Below are 16,225 nucleotides of genomic sequence, written 5' to 3' on the forward strand. Positions count from 1 at the left end.
GAATGAAGGTGAGGCAAGGCCCAGGGCTCAGTGGGCCCAAAATTTCCTGCCCCCTCCCCTCTTTAGCAGTCATCACCAGCAGTTACAGTGTCCATGTATTGAGTCCCGTGAAAACAAAAAGCATGGGTTTCTTTGTTAAAATATAAAGACATTAATTAGTTAAAATCGGCTACACTAGAGCGTTATCTGTGCATCTCTCTCTATCTGTGCCCTGCCCAGCGCTGCACTCTGAGAGTCCGATGTCCAAATTGCTCCCCGTTGCCCTCTAGGACCACTCTTCTGGGCTCCCGGCTCTCCTTCTGGTCAAGGTCAACCTTAGGACGTTCTTTCGCAGAAACCAGCTGCGCTTAGCTTCCTCTTGGCACCAGAGCCGGGGGCCTCGTGGACAGCGGCTGTGAAAGGCTTTGGAATGGACGCAATTGGACTCTATGCGACCACTGGGTACCCTCGGTTACCCCGGGAAGCTCCGGAGGAGGACAGGGAGGGATGACCTTTCCTTGGGTACTGGCTCCAGTCTCAACCAGCGTCGAGGTCCCCACGAAGACACCCAAAAGTGACAAACGAAGAGACCCTTCCCCCTAAAAGGTCTCTTCCCTGTTTCCCACCCCGAGCCAGACACACTCCCAGGTTGAGGGCAGAAAGACAAAAAGCACTCAATAGACAGAGGCAGAACCAGGACACGCAGATGACAAGGAGACCCAGGACACGCAGATGAGAAGGACCCATGCACACTTGGGTCTTGCGGGGCCACCTAGAATTCTGGGGGTCTGGCACACAACCCCCGGTGCAGCCACGCCCTCAGCAACTCCCTGATCTGGCTTCCTCGACTCCAAGTATCCCTTGGTATCCCACCCCTCCCCGCCAGCCCCGGAGCCGGCGGGCGGCACCTGTTGCGGTCCCGCGTTTCCGGGGCCCCGGGGTGGGGTAGGCAGGCTGGGCGCGGGGGTGGGGTGCGGGTGGCACAGGTAGGGTAGAGGAACAGTGCGGTTCAAGGCTTAGCCGCAGGGGCAACTGGCTGCAGGAACCGAGTTAGCCATCAGGAGCTCGGGGAGGGAGGCTGACCAAGGGCCGAGAGCACTGGGGGAGGGCAGGATCTGAGGGCACGGGCGAGCGCGGCTAGTGCCCAGAGGGCGTGGGGAAAGGACAGGAGCCAGGAGCAACGCGCGGGGCTGGAGCAACCGCCTGGGGACCAGACTGGAAGATGCCTGGGGGCCCGGGCGCGCCCTCCTCTCCCGCAGCATCTGCAGGTTCCTTCCCTGACGCGCCGTCGGGGATCGCGGCATGCCCATCGCTCCCGCAACCCCTGGCCGAGGGGTCTCCACGGGTCTCTGGTCCCCGGCGCGGCGCCAGCGTCCCACAGAAGCTGGCAGAGACTCTGAGCAGCCAATACGGGCTGAATGTGTTCGTGGCAGGGCTGCTGTTCCTGCTGGCCTGGGCGGTGCACGCGGCGGGTGTGGGCAAGAGCGACCTCCTGTGCGTGCTGACCGCGCTCATGCTGCTGCAGTTGCTCTGGATGCTGTGGTACGTGGGCCGCAGCTACGTGCAGCGCCGCCTCATCCGCCTCAAGGACACACACGCGGGTGCGCGCTGGCTCCGTGGTGAGTGCAGCCGGGCCACCCTCCACGCCTCTCCTTGAGATTGAACTTCAACTCTATGCCTCATCTCTCCTGCTCTCCCCGTGGGTTTCCCTTCTCTACCTTTATTCTCTGCTCGAAGTTCTCTCTGCTTAAAGTGTGGAGGCTACACACTCCCTCTCTTGGCACTCAAGACTTCTAAGATCTAGCCTCTGTAGACCTCTTTCCTTTGGAGTCCTCATCCACTGGCTGTAGGCTGTCAAAGATTCTCAGTTCCAGTCAGTTTTGAAAGCCCCCAAGGTCTTTGCATTTTCTGTTCCTGCTCTTGGAATGCCATTTCAGCCTCACCTTGGTTTTGCTTTCCTGGCCTGTCCAAGGCTTTTCTGAGCCTGCAGCGTATCCTATCACCCCATTCGGTGTTTCTGTCCACACCTCCACTCTTGCTGTGGTCTGGACATTTCTCGTCCAGGCAGCCACCTCTCCACACCATCAAGGGGAGCCTGTGCTCCTTGGTCCTAGAGTCACATAGCCTGGCTTGGAGGAGGTGCTGAGAGGATGAGGGGAGTCCTGAGGAATGATCCCAAGGGACACCCTGACCTACTCAAAGGGGGCCAAGGCCATGCAGGGCAAAGGGAGAGGGCTGGGATCCAGGGCAAAGGGAGCAGACCTGATCCAGGGCAAAGGTGGCCTCCTCCAGCTGCTTTCTCATTTTAGACTGCAATTTCCCTTACCCACTTCTTGGTGTTTGCACACTTGACCTCAGGCAAATGCCTTGGTTTCCCTTGACTCCAATCCCAGGCTGAGCCTCTGCAGAGGGGGATCTCAGTCTGGAGGGGACCAGATGATGGTGTGTGTGTGTGTGTGTCACACAAATGACAAGTCTGGTGCTTTACCCCAGGATGTTGACGTTTTACCTCTTCTTTCCAGAAGCATCCATTTCCTCACTCACCTTCTCATCCTCCATTTTCTCCTTCAGCTCTTCTTCCACCTCTCCCCCTCCCTCCTGACTTTCTCCTCTTCTCTTTCTTCACTTTCTGTCCCTCTCCCTCCACCATCTTTTTTCTTATCTCTAGTTTCCTTCCTCTAGTTCTCTTTCCTCCTGTTTCCCTCCCTCTTTCCTTCACTTCCTTTATCCCTCCCTCCATGCTTCTCTCCTTTTCTCTCTGACTGGTCCTGTTTCTTCCTAGGATTGGGAAGGTGGAGGAAGAAGCAGGGCAAGAGCACAGACCAAGGCTCCCCTGTGGACAAGCCCCGTGTTGTTCAGACACCATGTAGTGATGGCGTAGATTAGCTGATAGAGGCCAGCACACAGTAAGCTGTACAGACGCTAAGGAAATGGTACCCAGGAGGAGGTGTGGGGAGAGAGTGGGAAGAGCAGAAAATAGAGAGCTAAGTTGGACAACAGAGGACTCACAGTGTCCATATGCTCAAAAAGTCCAGAGGAAACCAGGACTCCAAGGATTACATAGTGGCTGGCCTAGGGAACCAGGTCCTCTGGGAGAGTCTGGTACCACAGAGAAAGGGGGGATCAGCATGAATTTTTCGGCAGCCCAGACCTGGGAGAATAGCACACAGTAGGATGTGTGGACCCTCTGGAAGTTGTCCCGTAGTGATGTAGCCTTTCCAGCAAGGCACATGTGCTGTTGGCCGTGGAAGACACATGGTTTGTACTCCTCTCTCATGTCTCCTTCAGCTTTCTAAGCCTTACCTCTCCCGTGAATTAGATAAGAATCACAGTTACCTCATGGGGAGGGGGCAGGAAGATGTTGAGAGGAAGCAGCTTGCCACGATCTGGCCATTCCTGTGAACAATTGGGTTCATTTGGGAGCAAAAAGACAGTTGCCATACTAAGGTGCCAAGAGGAAGCGCCTGGCCCTGGTAGGGACTGAGGTTTCCTTTGGACTCTTAGCTGGAAAGACGGGTTTGTGTCAGAATCTCAGCCCTGTCTCTACAGGGGTGGTGGGGGTGGAGGGTGGAGGCAACATGTAGGGGGTAATGGGGATAGTGATGGGTGGGGGACTGGCATATCCTGAGGCTGATGCTTTGGGATGAAGTCCCTGCCCCCTAACTGTCAAGTCCCATCCCTGGAACTTCAGTCACTGAGGTTTTCTATGGGAAGTTGTGGTGCTTGGTTTGGTCTGCAAGGAACCTCTTTGTACAGGAATTATTTCATTCTACTTCCTATGAAGGAGGAAATACTTTCTTAGCAATAAAAAAAAACACTCACTGACCCACTTAAGTAATTGGTAACAGTGTTGCACCATGAATCTGTCTTTGCTGGCTGAGGGAGGAGTTCCTCTAGAAGGGATAACTGTAGCCTAGGAACTTGTGCCTGCCTCCTGAGCAGCCAGTGAGCAGACTTCTTACTAATTAATCACCACTTTCCACGTTCCTTCATTGCTAGCCTGACCAAATGTGATGAAGCCGGGAGGCTGTCCCCTTGCTTTTTGCCTGTCTCAAGTCAGAGATACTTTGAACACAAATTCTGGAAATAGTGAAGGTTACAGTTGTACTTAACGAGTCTGTTTAGAATGCCAGACTCATTACAGTCAGGCATGGCTATTTTATGAATGGTTGGGGGGTCCCTCCTGAATTTATTCTACAATTCAAATTTTCACAGTGGTGGCTTTTAAACGAGGCACATCTATACCTGTGTTTTCCCAGACCTCTGTCCAATACACTACCACAACCACCCCTGGAAATGGGCTACCCAGGGACTGAGATCAGTGTTCCTAAGGAACCAGAGGAAAAGGGACAGATGTGAGCTGCCTATGAAAGGCTGGTCCAGGGGTGGTCATAGGACAGGCTGCAGAGGTGAAGGCAGAAAACACAATGGTTCCTGCTGGGAAGGAGGCTGCCTACAGTGACACACTAAAGGTGTGTGTGTGTGTGTGTGTGTGTGTGTGTGTGTGTGAATACAGGTGTATGTTGGTGTCCTCAGGCAAGTTGGCCAAAGACAAAGGAGAGGAAGAGAAAAAGATAGTGGAAGGGAAGAACCAAGGGAGGAGGAAGAAGGAGGAGAGAAGAGGCAGTTGGCCTGGGGGACAGGCTGTCCTTGCTGTCTGTCCTGGCTGACAGCAGAGGCAGCAAGCTTGAGACCACGCCCCTAACTCCACTTTGCATTTTAGGATGGCGGCTCATCTTAATCCACAACCCTGCTTTCCTGCAGCCAGAGCTCCTCCAGACACTCTTGTTTGCTTGGGCTTCTTCTGTCACTGGCCTAGTGAGCCCCGTCACTGCCTGAGTGAGATAGTTCCTCGGTTCTCCCGTTAGAAGCAAGCAAAGCCAGTGATGATGGTGACTACAAGGATTTCTTTTATTTTTTGAGTTAATAATTACCCCATATCTCCCTTTCCTTTTCTCCCCCCAAACCCTCCTTGCTCTCTTTCCAATTCAGCTCCTCTTTTTCACTACTGTTGACTTTCAGTGTGGACCCATGCTGCCAGCTCCACAGCTGGACCCATGCTACCAGCTCCACAGCTGGGCAGCTCTTACCACTTTGCCTTCCTGTTCTTAACAGTTGTTGTGATGCGATACCCCCCAAAACAACTTAAGGTAGGAAGAGTTTGTTTAGCTCAGAATCTCTGAGATTATAATCCCCTGTGGCAGGGAAGCCAAACATCATGAGCTTGAAAGAACTGGTCACATCCACATTCAAAAGCAGACAACAATGGGTTAATACATGTGTGCTGCTGCTCTGTGCCCCCCTTCAATCTGTCTCTCCTTTCTCTCTCTTTCTCCCCCTCCCTCCCTCCCTCCTTCCTCCTTCCTCCCTCCCTCCCTCCCTCCTTCCCCTCTTCTCTTCATTCACTCCCATGGTCCAGCATATGAAACGGTTCTGCTCACGTTCAGGCCGAGTCTTCCACATTCAGTTAACTCCGGTCCCTCGCAGGCATGCCCGCAGACAATCTGGACAATTCTGCATCAGAACTCCCTTCTCGGGTCATTCTGGATTGTGTCAGGTGGGCCATCACACACCTTAAAGAGAGATCCCCATGGACCAGTTCCCATTTTCTCTTAGCCCTCAGGCTGCTTTCTGCCTCTGTGGATTTGGCTGTTGGGGAAACTTCCCCAAGATGGATGTGTGCTCTTGTGGTGGCTTTCTTTCCTTAAGGGTGGAGTTTCCATGTCTTGAGGGTCTTGAGATGGTGCTGCCACTGCCTGGTGAGGCTGACAGGGCTTCAGGAGGAGGTTAGGACATAATCCCCTGGGGTGGGTGGTCTGACGGTATAACAGTACAGATGACAGACAGGCAACATCCTCCCTCTCCCTTTCTCTGTCTTTTGAGCAGGAGGATCTTGGACCGTGCTCTGGATTGTGGAAAAGGAAGCCCTGTTCTGCTTGGACTTTTGCTGGGGCAATGTCTCAAACTGACTTTTACTCAGGGGTCTAGGCTGAGTGCCTTCTTTGCCTGCCTGCCACTGCTGTCGCTGGCAATGTAGAGACGCATTACCTGGCATGGCCTCATTTGGAGTGGACAGAGAAGGGCCAGAAGAGGGGAGATAATGGAGGGTGTCAGGCAATGACAGATGGAAGCGTGGCTCCTGGGCAGGGCATGGAGCTCTACTTGTCTGCCTCGGTTTCCTTGTCTGTAAAATGAGGATTGTGCTGTTTTCTATTATATCAAGTTGTCATGAGAATCAGGGACTTTCTGCATGCATGTAAACTTCTCAGAAGAGCTTCGAACTGAGAGCAGTAAATACATTATTACCGTGAAATGAAAGAGTCATGAGTATAATACACAATGTGGGGGCAGATGGGGAATCTGTAGAAGACTGGGGGGCTTAGAAAATGATCCCCAGAGACCTACTCCGTGGAACTCAAAAGAGCAGGTGCCAGACCTTGACTTTGTCCTATGATTCATGGGGACCCATCACAGGTTATTAAGAAGGAAGACAAGGGAGACAGGTACATCAGCTAAGGTTGGGAGATGAGCACAAAGGGAAGTAGCAGAGATGCTGAGACGGGTCCTGAAGACTAGATGAGTCTTGCTAGCTCTATCTTCCCCTCCCCTCCCTTCCCCTCCCTTCCCCTCCACTCCTATCTTTCCCCTTTCTCTTCTCTTTCCCTTTTTCTTTTTCTAAACAGGGTCTCATTGTGCATCCCAGGCTGGCCTCGATTTCCTCATGTACGGAGAATGACTGTGAACTCCGATGCCCTTGCCTCTGCCTTCCACAGGACTACAGGCAGGCACTCTAACACCTGCTTTATGCAGAGGTAGGATTAGCAGTGGCTCTCTGCATGCTAGGTGTGTATTCTGTCAACCAAGCTGCACCTCCAACCTGCATTCATTTTCTTACAGCCTAAAGCCTAGATGCAGGTTTAGCGTTCTTTGGAAAGAATTAAGACTATAGGACAGTGTTCTCAGGGGGGAGAAGAAAGGATGCTGAGTCCAGAGGACAGCAGGATGTGGCAGTCCCACAGTAGTAGATGCCATAGGCCTTCATCTGAGAGCTTTGGAGGAGCCCTGGACTTTCAATAAACAAGTCTCCACTGGAAAACCTTTCCTGCCCTTTAGGCCAACTGGAGCTCCTGAGTCGCTGTTCTCATGACACTTGTCCACCATCTGCCCGGCACCAGTCCCGCAGGAGATTGCATTATCCAGTTACTGTTTGTCAGGCTGAACAGACCGTGAGTTCCTGAAGGTGCAGGAACTTCCTGAATGTACTCTCCATGGTGTCCTGAGATCCAGCATCAGGCTTAATGAGGGCCAGATGGTGTCTGTAGAGTAATTGAATCCGTGGAGGCTGTGTGTGATGGGTGGGTGGGTGGGTGGATGGGCTGATGCATGGTGCAATGTATGGATGAATGGGCTGGTGGATGGATGTATAGGTGAAAGGGTAGATGAATGTGTGTGTATATATGTGTGTGTGTATATATGTATATATATATATGTGTGTGTTTGTGTGTGTGTGTGTGTGTATGTATGAGTGAGTGGATGGACTCATGTGTGGGGGAATGTATGGGTGAGTATCTTAATCATGTTCTGTTGCTATGGAGAGACCCACTGGCCACAGCAATTTCCCATGAAGGAAAGCATTCAATTGGAGCTGACTTATGTTTCAGAGGTTTAGTCCATTACCACCACGGCAGGAAGCATGGTGGCACACAGACAGACATGCGGCTAGAGAGGTAGCTGGGAGGTCTACATCTAGATCCAAAGACAACAGGAAGAGAGAGAGACACGGAGCCTGGCTCAAGCATTTGAAACCCCAAAGTCCACATCCAGTGATACACTTCCTCCAACCAGGCCACACCTACTCCAACAAGGCCATCATACCTCCTGATAGTGCCACTCCCTGGTGACCAAGCATTCAAACAAATGAACCTATGGGGCCAGACCTATTCAAAGCACTACAATGAGGGGATAAATGGGCAGATGATGCCAGAAGCCCCAGGAAAGAGGATGAGAGCTCGGAGAGTCAACATAAGGAAGGACTTTGTAACCGAAGCAATAGCCACGGAGCTGGATGGCATACTGTGAGGGATGGTGAACTTCCCAGCATGCATGTCCAGCTGGAGGCCAGCTGTTGGCTGATATTGATGCACTGGGGAGTGTCCATCCAGGGAACAGAGATGCAGACTAACTCTGAAACTGTCTATCTCAATGACGCCAGGATTCAAGACTCCTAGGAGGGTCTTCAGTGCCCAGCAGCAGAAATGCAGCAGGGTATCTTGGGCAGCTCCTGGAAGACTGCCAAGTAATGTAGTTAACTGATTATTTTTTAATTTTTATTCTTTTACATTTATGTCTGTGAGCACATGCACGCATGTACCTGCCGCAGTATGGATGTGGCAGTTAGAAGACAACTTGCAGATGTTGGTTTTCTCTTTTTACCGTATGGGCTTTGGGGACTGATCACAGGTTGTCAGGCTTGCTGGCAAGTGCCTTTACCTGCTGGGCCATTCCGCCCCACCTAGAGTGCTTTTCCATTTGATTCCAGCTTACTCAGTTTTCCTTTCTGGTGTAAAGAAGAGAGGGTATTGATGGTAACATCCCAGCTATAGAGCTTTCTGGGTGTTCCGGGGGGAGTTCTATGGAATGACTCACTGAGTCTTCTCAGCACCCCAAGGCATTGTGGGAGACATTGTGATCATTATCTCCATATTACAGATCGGGAAACTGAGGCACAGAGTTTACATAAATGCCTAAGAGCTCAATCAATAAATGAGAGAAAACAAGTCTTGAAGCTAGGCAGCCTCTCTGCCACGCTCCATTTTACTGCCTCTTTGGGCGTGATTGACAGTTTTCAGGTTCTATAGACAACAGAATTGTATGCTCTATTTTCGGATGGGGCAAAGTTTTACACAGAGAGGAAATTCTATGATTTGATTCCTCTGTGATTTCAAATACTTTTGTCTATTTGACTTGTTTAGTTCTGAAAATTCCTGCTCTGTTTTTAATTAATAGCAGTTACGTATAAAAGCAAATTGTTCTTATCATTGATGTTTGAGACAGGGTCTCACTGTGCAGCCTTAGCTGGCCTGGAACTCACTATATAGACCAGTCTGGCCTCCAACTCATGGAGGTCCACCTGCCTCTGCTCCTGAGTGTTAGGATTAAAGGTGTGTCCTACCATGCCCGGCCGAAAGTCCTGGTATTAAGCCTTGGTGCACTGCTACATTGTCCTCAAGCTGTGTGTCTTGTTGTTTGCAATGCGAAGGATTCTGTGTTCTAAATTCCGAGTAATCTGATAGTGACATTCCCTTCCCACTTGCTGTTTGTGTCGGTCGCCTGCTTCCCTCGCCCACCCCTAAGCTTCTCTCTCTAACCACATAGTCATATAAAGAGCACGTTCCCTCATTTTGTTTTTAATTCTGTCTTTCTGAACTTGCAGCCTAGTAAATGAGACAATTTGGTTCATTCTGTATGGTTTGCATACCTGACTTTTGTATCTATTTTATTTATGATTATAATGATTTATTTTACATTATCCTCCAATGCTTGTCTTTTTAAATTATGATATCTTAAAATTTGTTTGAATAGTTCACACATGTATGCAGTGTATTTTGGATCATATCGCCCTCCACTCCCCTACACCAGGTCACCTCAGATTTCTTCGTGTTTGCTTTTTTTTTTTTTGTCCTTGGAATTTTTCTGCCCCACAAGTCTGCCTCACTTTCCCTTGTCTTATAATCTAGGGCATGCAACTCTCTTTATATTTGGAGAAGAAATACTCAATGCCCGCCTCAGCAAGTCAGCCTGCGTCCTGCTCTGCCATGCTCTGTGGCTCCTGCCTCTTCAAACCGACCGGATTCATCTGCCTCTTCGGTTTTCTGTCCCCGCTGCCTCTATCCGCCTTAACTTTTCTCATCACCAGACTTTCAAAGCCTTTCTTCTCTTCCCCATCTGGTCTTCTCCAACCTGTAAGTTTTGCAGAGACAACGCCCTGTTTTCCAGAAGATCGCTCTGTGAGTTATCGTCACAGACCAAGGCAGCCACGCCCCCAGGCAGTTTATCTCTAGGCATGTGAACTCAGTTTCTCCTCTTTTCTCACCTCACAAACTATCTCTCATCTATCAACCCATCCTTCTGTCTATCAGCCCGTCTGTCAATCCTTCCACCCAGTGCACTCCCAAGCCTTTACAAAGGGTATTGATCACCATCATTTCCCCTCCCGTTTCTCCCACTTGGAACTCTCCTAACTACTTCTCTGGCTTGTCAGACGGACGGCTTGCTAGATCATACAGCTCCTAGCTCTGTTTTCTGTTCAACTATCTCCCCTCAGAGGCTCCTTTCCGGACCACTCCATGCTAGCAGCTCACTCTTTGTCATCCCCTACCCCCCACCCCCATGAGCGGCTCACTCTCTATCTCCCCGTTAGTGACTCACTCTCCATCACCTCCTACCCCCCCCTCCCATGAACGAGCGTCCCACTCTCTATCCCTCTCTCACAACCCCATCCCCGCTAGGGCTCACTCTCTGTCAGGTATCAATCACTTCCCTTCCTGTGGGCAGCACCAAAAGTGGAAAAACTCCATAAGAAGTTCTCCTTTCCCCTTCCGCTGACTTCCATATCTCAAGTGCCCAGGACAGTGACTGACTCACAACTGATGTGCAAAAATTTGTTGCAGAATCAGTTTTATGTTGTCTCTGCTCAACAACTTTCTCTCTTCTGGCCCAGCAAATGGGTGACACCTCAGCTGGAAGCCAGGTCTATGGCCTCTTTGGAGAAACCTCCACTGTCTTCTGTTCTCCCAAGCTGCACAAGAAAGGCCTAGTGGCATCTCACCCTATTCTCTGTCAGTATCCTAATTTGTTTTCTTGGTTTTGTTTTTTTTTTTTTTTGAGACAGGGTTTTGTTGTAGCTTTTATGCCTGTCCTGGCACTAGCTCTTGTAGACCAGGCTGGCCTCGAACTCACAGAGCTCCACCTGCCTCCGCCTCCTGAGTGCTGGGATTAAAAGTGTGTGCCACCACTGCCCAGCTGAGTATCCTAATTTGCATGCTGCTGTCAGTGTGTATTTTTGTTTCTCCATCACTCTCTTTCTTCATCCTTGAGCAGGTGCCTTAGTTTAGTCCATTTCGTGTTGCTGCAGTAAAAGACCCAAGGCTGGGTACTTTCGACTGTAAACAGGTTTATCTGGCTCATGATTCTGATGTTTGGAGCATTTAAACAGCCTGGAGCTGGCATCCGATCCAAGGTCCCCTTACTGTGTCATAGCAGCACGGAAGAGCAGAAAGTGGGCCAGAGGCATATGGGAAGGGCTAAGTGTGTGGATGGCCTCCCTACAGAAACACGTTCTCATGAGAACAGACTGGGGATCCTAGAGAACTTTATTAATATTTCCTAAAGACCATTTCCAATGATCTAAATACCTTCCATTAAGCTCCACCTCTTCAAAAAATGTATTAGTGTTTTGAGAACGTCATACAATGTTCTTTATTCATCTTCTCAGATCAACTCCCTTCCTTTCCACCAAACTTGGTGTAGTCACCCCCCACCACCATCAAGGTCTGTTGATTGAGGTTTCTGTCCCACCTAGTCCCACCGTCATTTGTCCCAAAGAAATACATGAAAATAATACATTAATTATAAACTGGTTGGCCTATAAGCTCAGGCTTCTTATTAACTCTTATATTAGCTCACAATTCTTGTCTGTGTTAGCCATGTGGCTTGGTACCTTTATCAGTGAGGCATTCTCATCTTGTTTCCTCTGTGGCTGGGTCATGACTGCAGACTGCATCTTTCCTTTTCCCAGAATTCTCCTGTTTTCATTGCTCTGCCTCTACTTCCTGCCTGGTCACCCCACCTATACTTCCTGCCTATCTACTGGCCAATCAGCATTTTATTAAACAAGTACAAGAAACAAATCTTTACAGGGTAAAACCATTGTCCCACAGCAAAGGCCAATTTGTGCTACCCAAATATTCTTGAATGTGTGGCCTTCCATTGGAGGACAGACATCAGAGACTACACGTTTAGAGAAAGCTGAGCCTTCCTCTCCCAGTAGGTCCTCAGCTCTGGGGTGGAACCTTATACTAAGTTCCACTTCTTTAAAAAATATTTACCTATTTTGTTTTTGAGTGAGGACTTGTTGGATCCCAAGCTGGCCTTGAACTTGCTGCATGGTCAAGGATGACCTTGCGTTTCTGATTCTCCATTTGTACCTTTAGGGTGCTAAGATTACCACACACCACCACACCCCGTTTATGTGGTATGGGGATTGAACCCAGGGCTTCCTGCACACCAGGCAGGCACTGTATCAAGAGCATCACATCCCCAGCCTGACAAAATAATATCCTCTCCCCCTTCTCCTTTTAAAGATGCTACCCTGCCCATCATCACACTGAAGGCTGAGCTACCAGCACATGGACCTTGGGACACACAGCCTACAACCAAACCCAGACAGGAAGAGTCCCAGACTATATCAGTAGATGAGTGCATGGGTGCATGGACAGAAGGGAGGATTTTGGAATGAGAGGGTCAGGGAGAGTTTCTTGGCAGAACAAACGCACTGTCAATCATGGGGTTACTCTAGATGACTTTGGAGCCCCAGAACCATTTCATCGACCCCATGGGGAGCTTGTTAGAGATACTGGGGCCCTACATTAGATCTACAGAATCAGAAACCCTCATGGAGCACAGCAGTATGAGCGTCATCAATGCTCTTTCCAGGGCATTCGGATGCATGGTTTGTATACCACTGCTGCAGATGGTCTTTATTTAATAGGTGGGGAAATTGGGTCTAGGGGTTGGGGATATGACGTGTAGGAACACACACACACACACACACACACACACACACACACACACACCTGTCTGGTACCCAGCAATCCCCTAGCTCAGCACTCAGCTCTTGCCACCCAGCCAGGCTGCGTCACTTTGTCTTGTTCCCATTACTTTTATTATTATTTTCCAAATCAGAAAGAACCTTGTATTCATCAGCCACTCTGAAAGCACTGGGATTGAGTCTCCGCTCTTAGAAAGGTTCTGATTTCCCTGGGGGCTTGCCAGGACTAACAAAACACAATTTCTCGTCTTTTCTATAGGACTCTGAGCTGTAGGAGTGAGCTGGGCTGCTGCATTGCATTTCCCCAGAGGTGGCTCTGGCAGCTGTGTAATGTGATCGCTCCTGCCTGGCTCTCACCTTGGTTCCCCAGTGCCCAGCACATGTGATCCAATTTCCTCTGTGCGTGGGAGAGGGCATGTGAGTCATGCCACTGATGCCAGGAGGGCCCAGGAGCTTGGACACTACCCACAAGCTCAGAACAGCTGCTTTTCTTATTCAGATCTGCATTTGACCAGCACCTTCTAAGTGTGTTTTGTAATTCCTGGCCAGGCTTCTTTATATGCACTGTTTTTTGTGTCATCATTAATAGTATAAAAAAACCTGCTTAACTTTTTCCCTTACCTGGCACCTTTTCTGATTGCTAGAGATGCTCTTCCAGTTGGGTTTGAAGAAATCAGCGTCCTACATTACTTTGTGTGTGTGTGTGTGTGTGTGTGTGTGTGTGTGTCTATATTTATGCATGGGAGTTTGTACATATGTGGAAGCATGTGACCAGAGGATGCCTTTAGTGTCACATCTCAGGTACCATCCCCTTTCTTGAGATAGGGCCTATCACTAGCCCACTACTCCACCAAATAGGCGAGGCCGTCTGGTCAGCAAGCCCCAGGGATCTTGCTATCTAAATCCCCCATCTCTGCATCTATAGGATTACAGGTACAGGTGGCCATGCCCAGTTTTTATGTGGGTACTGGGCATCTGAAGTCAGATCCTCATGCTTGCCAGGAAAATGCTTCCAAATGGTATCATCTACCCAGCCCTTGATGTTTATTGATAGCACCTGTTTTAGGGATGGACTATGAGCATTTGGCATTCTTGCAGAGGACCAGGATTTAGTTCCCAGGACACCATGGCCATCTGTATCTCTAGTTCCAAGGGATCTGGTGCCCTCTTCTGGTTTCTGGAGGCACTGAAAACATATGGTGCCTATTCACACACCCAGGAACACACACACACACACACACACACACACACACACACACACACACACACACACACACATTAAATAAATTTAACAAAAACAGCACAAGTCTTAACAGGAGTGACTTCTTATTTGCGGTGATTTGAAAGAAAATGGACCCCAAAAGGAGCACTCTTAGGAGGTGCGACTTTGTTGGAGCAGGTATGGTCTTTTTGGAAAATGTGTCACTATGGAGGCTGGCTTTGAGGTCTCGTATATGCTCAAGATACTGCCGAGTGTCTCAGAACATTTCCTATTGTCTGCAAGCCAAGACATAGGACATTCAGCTCCTTCTCCAGTACTGTGTCTGCCTGCACGCTACCATGTCACATATGATGATAATGGACTAAACCTCTGAAAATGTAAGCCACCCCGATTTAATGTTTCTTTCCTTATAGGAGTTGCTATGGTCATGGTGTCTCTCCACAGCAATAGAAAACCTAACTAAGATAGTCTGTTGGTCTCGGCTTGCTTCTCCTTAATGTTTAGTGGTTTTGGGCATCTTTCCTGAAATCTGTGACTTTTTTTTATATATCCTTGGAGAAATGTCTGTTCAAGTTCCATTGACCAGTTTCATCCTGCAGGTGTCTTTATATGCTGTAGGTGTTGATGGTGCTGTAGAAAGGTGTCTTAGTTAAGAGTTTTATTGCTGTGAAGAGACACCATGACCATGGCAACTCTTATAAAGGAAAGCATTTAACTGGGGCTGGCTTACAGTTTAGAGTTTTAGCTCATTATCATCATGGCAGGAAGCATGGTGGTATGCAGGCAGACCTGGAGAGATAGCTGAGATGTCTACATCTGGATTGGCAGGCAACAGGACTGGCAGGCAGCAGAGAGAGAGTGTGACAATGGGCCTGGCTTGGGCTTCTGAAACCCCAAAGCCCACCCCCAGTGACAGACTTCCTCCAATAAGGCCACACCCATTCCAACAAGGCCACAACTCCCAAATAGTGCCAAACTCTAGGAGCCTATGGGGTACATGTTCATTTAAACCACCACATTTCAGATATCCCCTCCGTTTTCAGTGCCCTCTTTCTTTGTCACGGGTGTTCTGTGGTTCACACACCTTTCCATTTTGATACAGTTCATTCCCTGATCCAATCTCATGAAACTTTCTCTCCTATTTTTTACCCTAATAGTTTTGCTTCTTTTAGCTTTGATATTTAGGTCTTTGAATAATTTTTTAGTTAGTATTTGCATATAGGATAATGGGAGGTCTGGTTTCATACTTTTCCCCATGGGCGTTGAGTCTCCCCCTGTGTAGTCTTGGCATCTTTCACCCACAGGCTCTAGAGTTGACATGCTTTGCTTGGGATGACACTGTGGATGCTAACACAGGTGTGTTTCTCCTGCCTAGGTAGCATCACACTGTTCGCCTTCATCACCATCATCCTGGGATGCTTGAAAGTCGCTTACTTCATTGGATTTTCCGAGTGCTTGTCAGCCACGGAGGGAGTGTTCCCCGTCACCCATGCTGTGCATACACTGCTGCAGGTGAGCCACTGGTGCGTTGGCATGCTGCCTCTGCTCCAGTGCAGGGCATCCCGAGGTGTGCAGAAACCCATAACATCAACACATCTAGAATGTTTCTGTGGCTCCCATCAGGAATCATGAGCTGGTCCAGTCACTTCTCTGGAACACTGGAACTCTTTTGTTTCCCCTCTTGTGGGCTGGAACCTTTTAAAACAGTATGAGGTCCTTGTTTTCAGCACGGACAATGAACTTGGTTTCTTTAAGAAGTAAGGGTTTGATAGATGCCCTTTAAAAACCTAGCTCACAGCAGGAATCATACCCTCTGACCGCAGAGACTCTTAGATAGACCCCAGGGCAGCGCCTGCCCTGAGCAGGGCTCTTTGGTGGCTGTGAGTTACTCTGCTAAGGAAAGTCATGGCTAGCATCTTTCTAGCACTTGAGGATACACAAAGTGTTGAGTTCTTGCTCCCCAGCTGGTAGCACTAGTTTTGGAGGCCTCAGAATCTTTAGAAGGCAGGTCTTGGTTGGCTGAGATTTTAATGGCTACAAGCACAGCCACTGGGTCTGGCCTTGTTCCTGTTCCTTTCTCTGTTTCCTGGTCTGACATGATGTGACAGTCCTCTGTCACACACTCCGTCCACCATGAGCACCGTGTGGGACTTAAAGTCTTATGAAACGGCAAGCCCGCACAAGCCTTCCTCCTT

At 49.3% G+C, this 16,225-nt stretch overlaps 1 protein-coding gene across 1 annotated transcript in view; it reads left to right on the forward strand.

Moving 5' to 3' along the window:
- The first annotated feature begins 1,201 nt into the window (after positions 1–1,201).
- Otop1 (otopetrin 1) overlaps positions 1,202–16,225 on the forward strand; it is a 29,559-nt gene continuing 14,535 nt past the window's right edge. Inside the window, exons 1-2 of the mRNA XM_041636562.1 lie at positions 1,202–1,598; positions 15,406–15,542. Of these exons, the coding sequence (XP_041492496.1) occupies positions 1,202–1,598; positions 15,406–15,542 (534 nt within the window). The remainder of the gene's footprint in view (positions 1,599–15,405; positions 15,543–16,225) is intronic.

This window comes from Microtus oregoni, unplaced genomic scaffold, assembly GCF_018167655.1.
Source record: "Microtus oregoni isolate MIOR12 unplaced genomic scaffold, Mior012 000049F_ref0000343, whole genome shotgun sequence".
NCBI lineage: Eukaryota > Metazoa > Chordata > Mammalia > Rodentia > Cricetidae > Microtus > Microtus oregoni.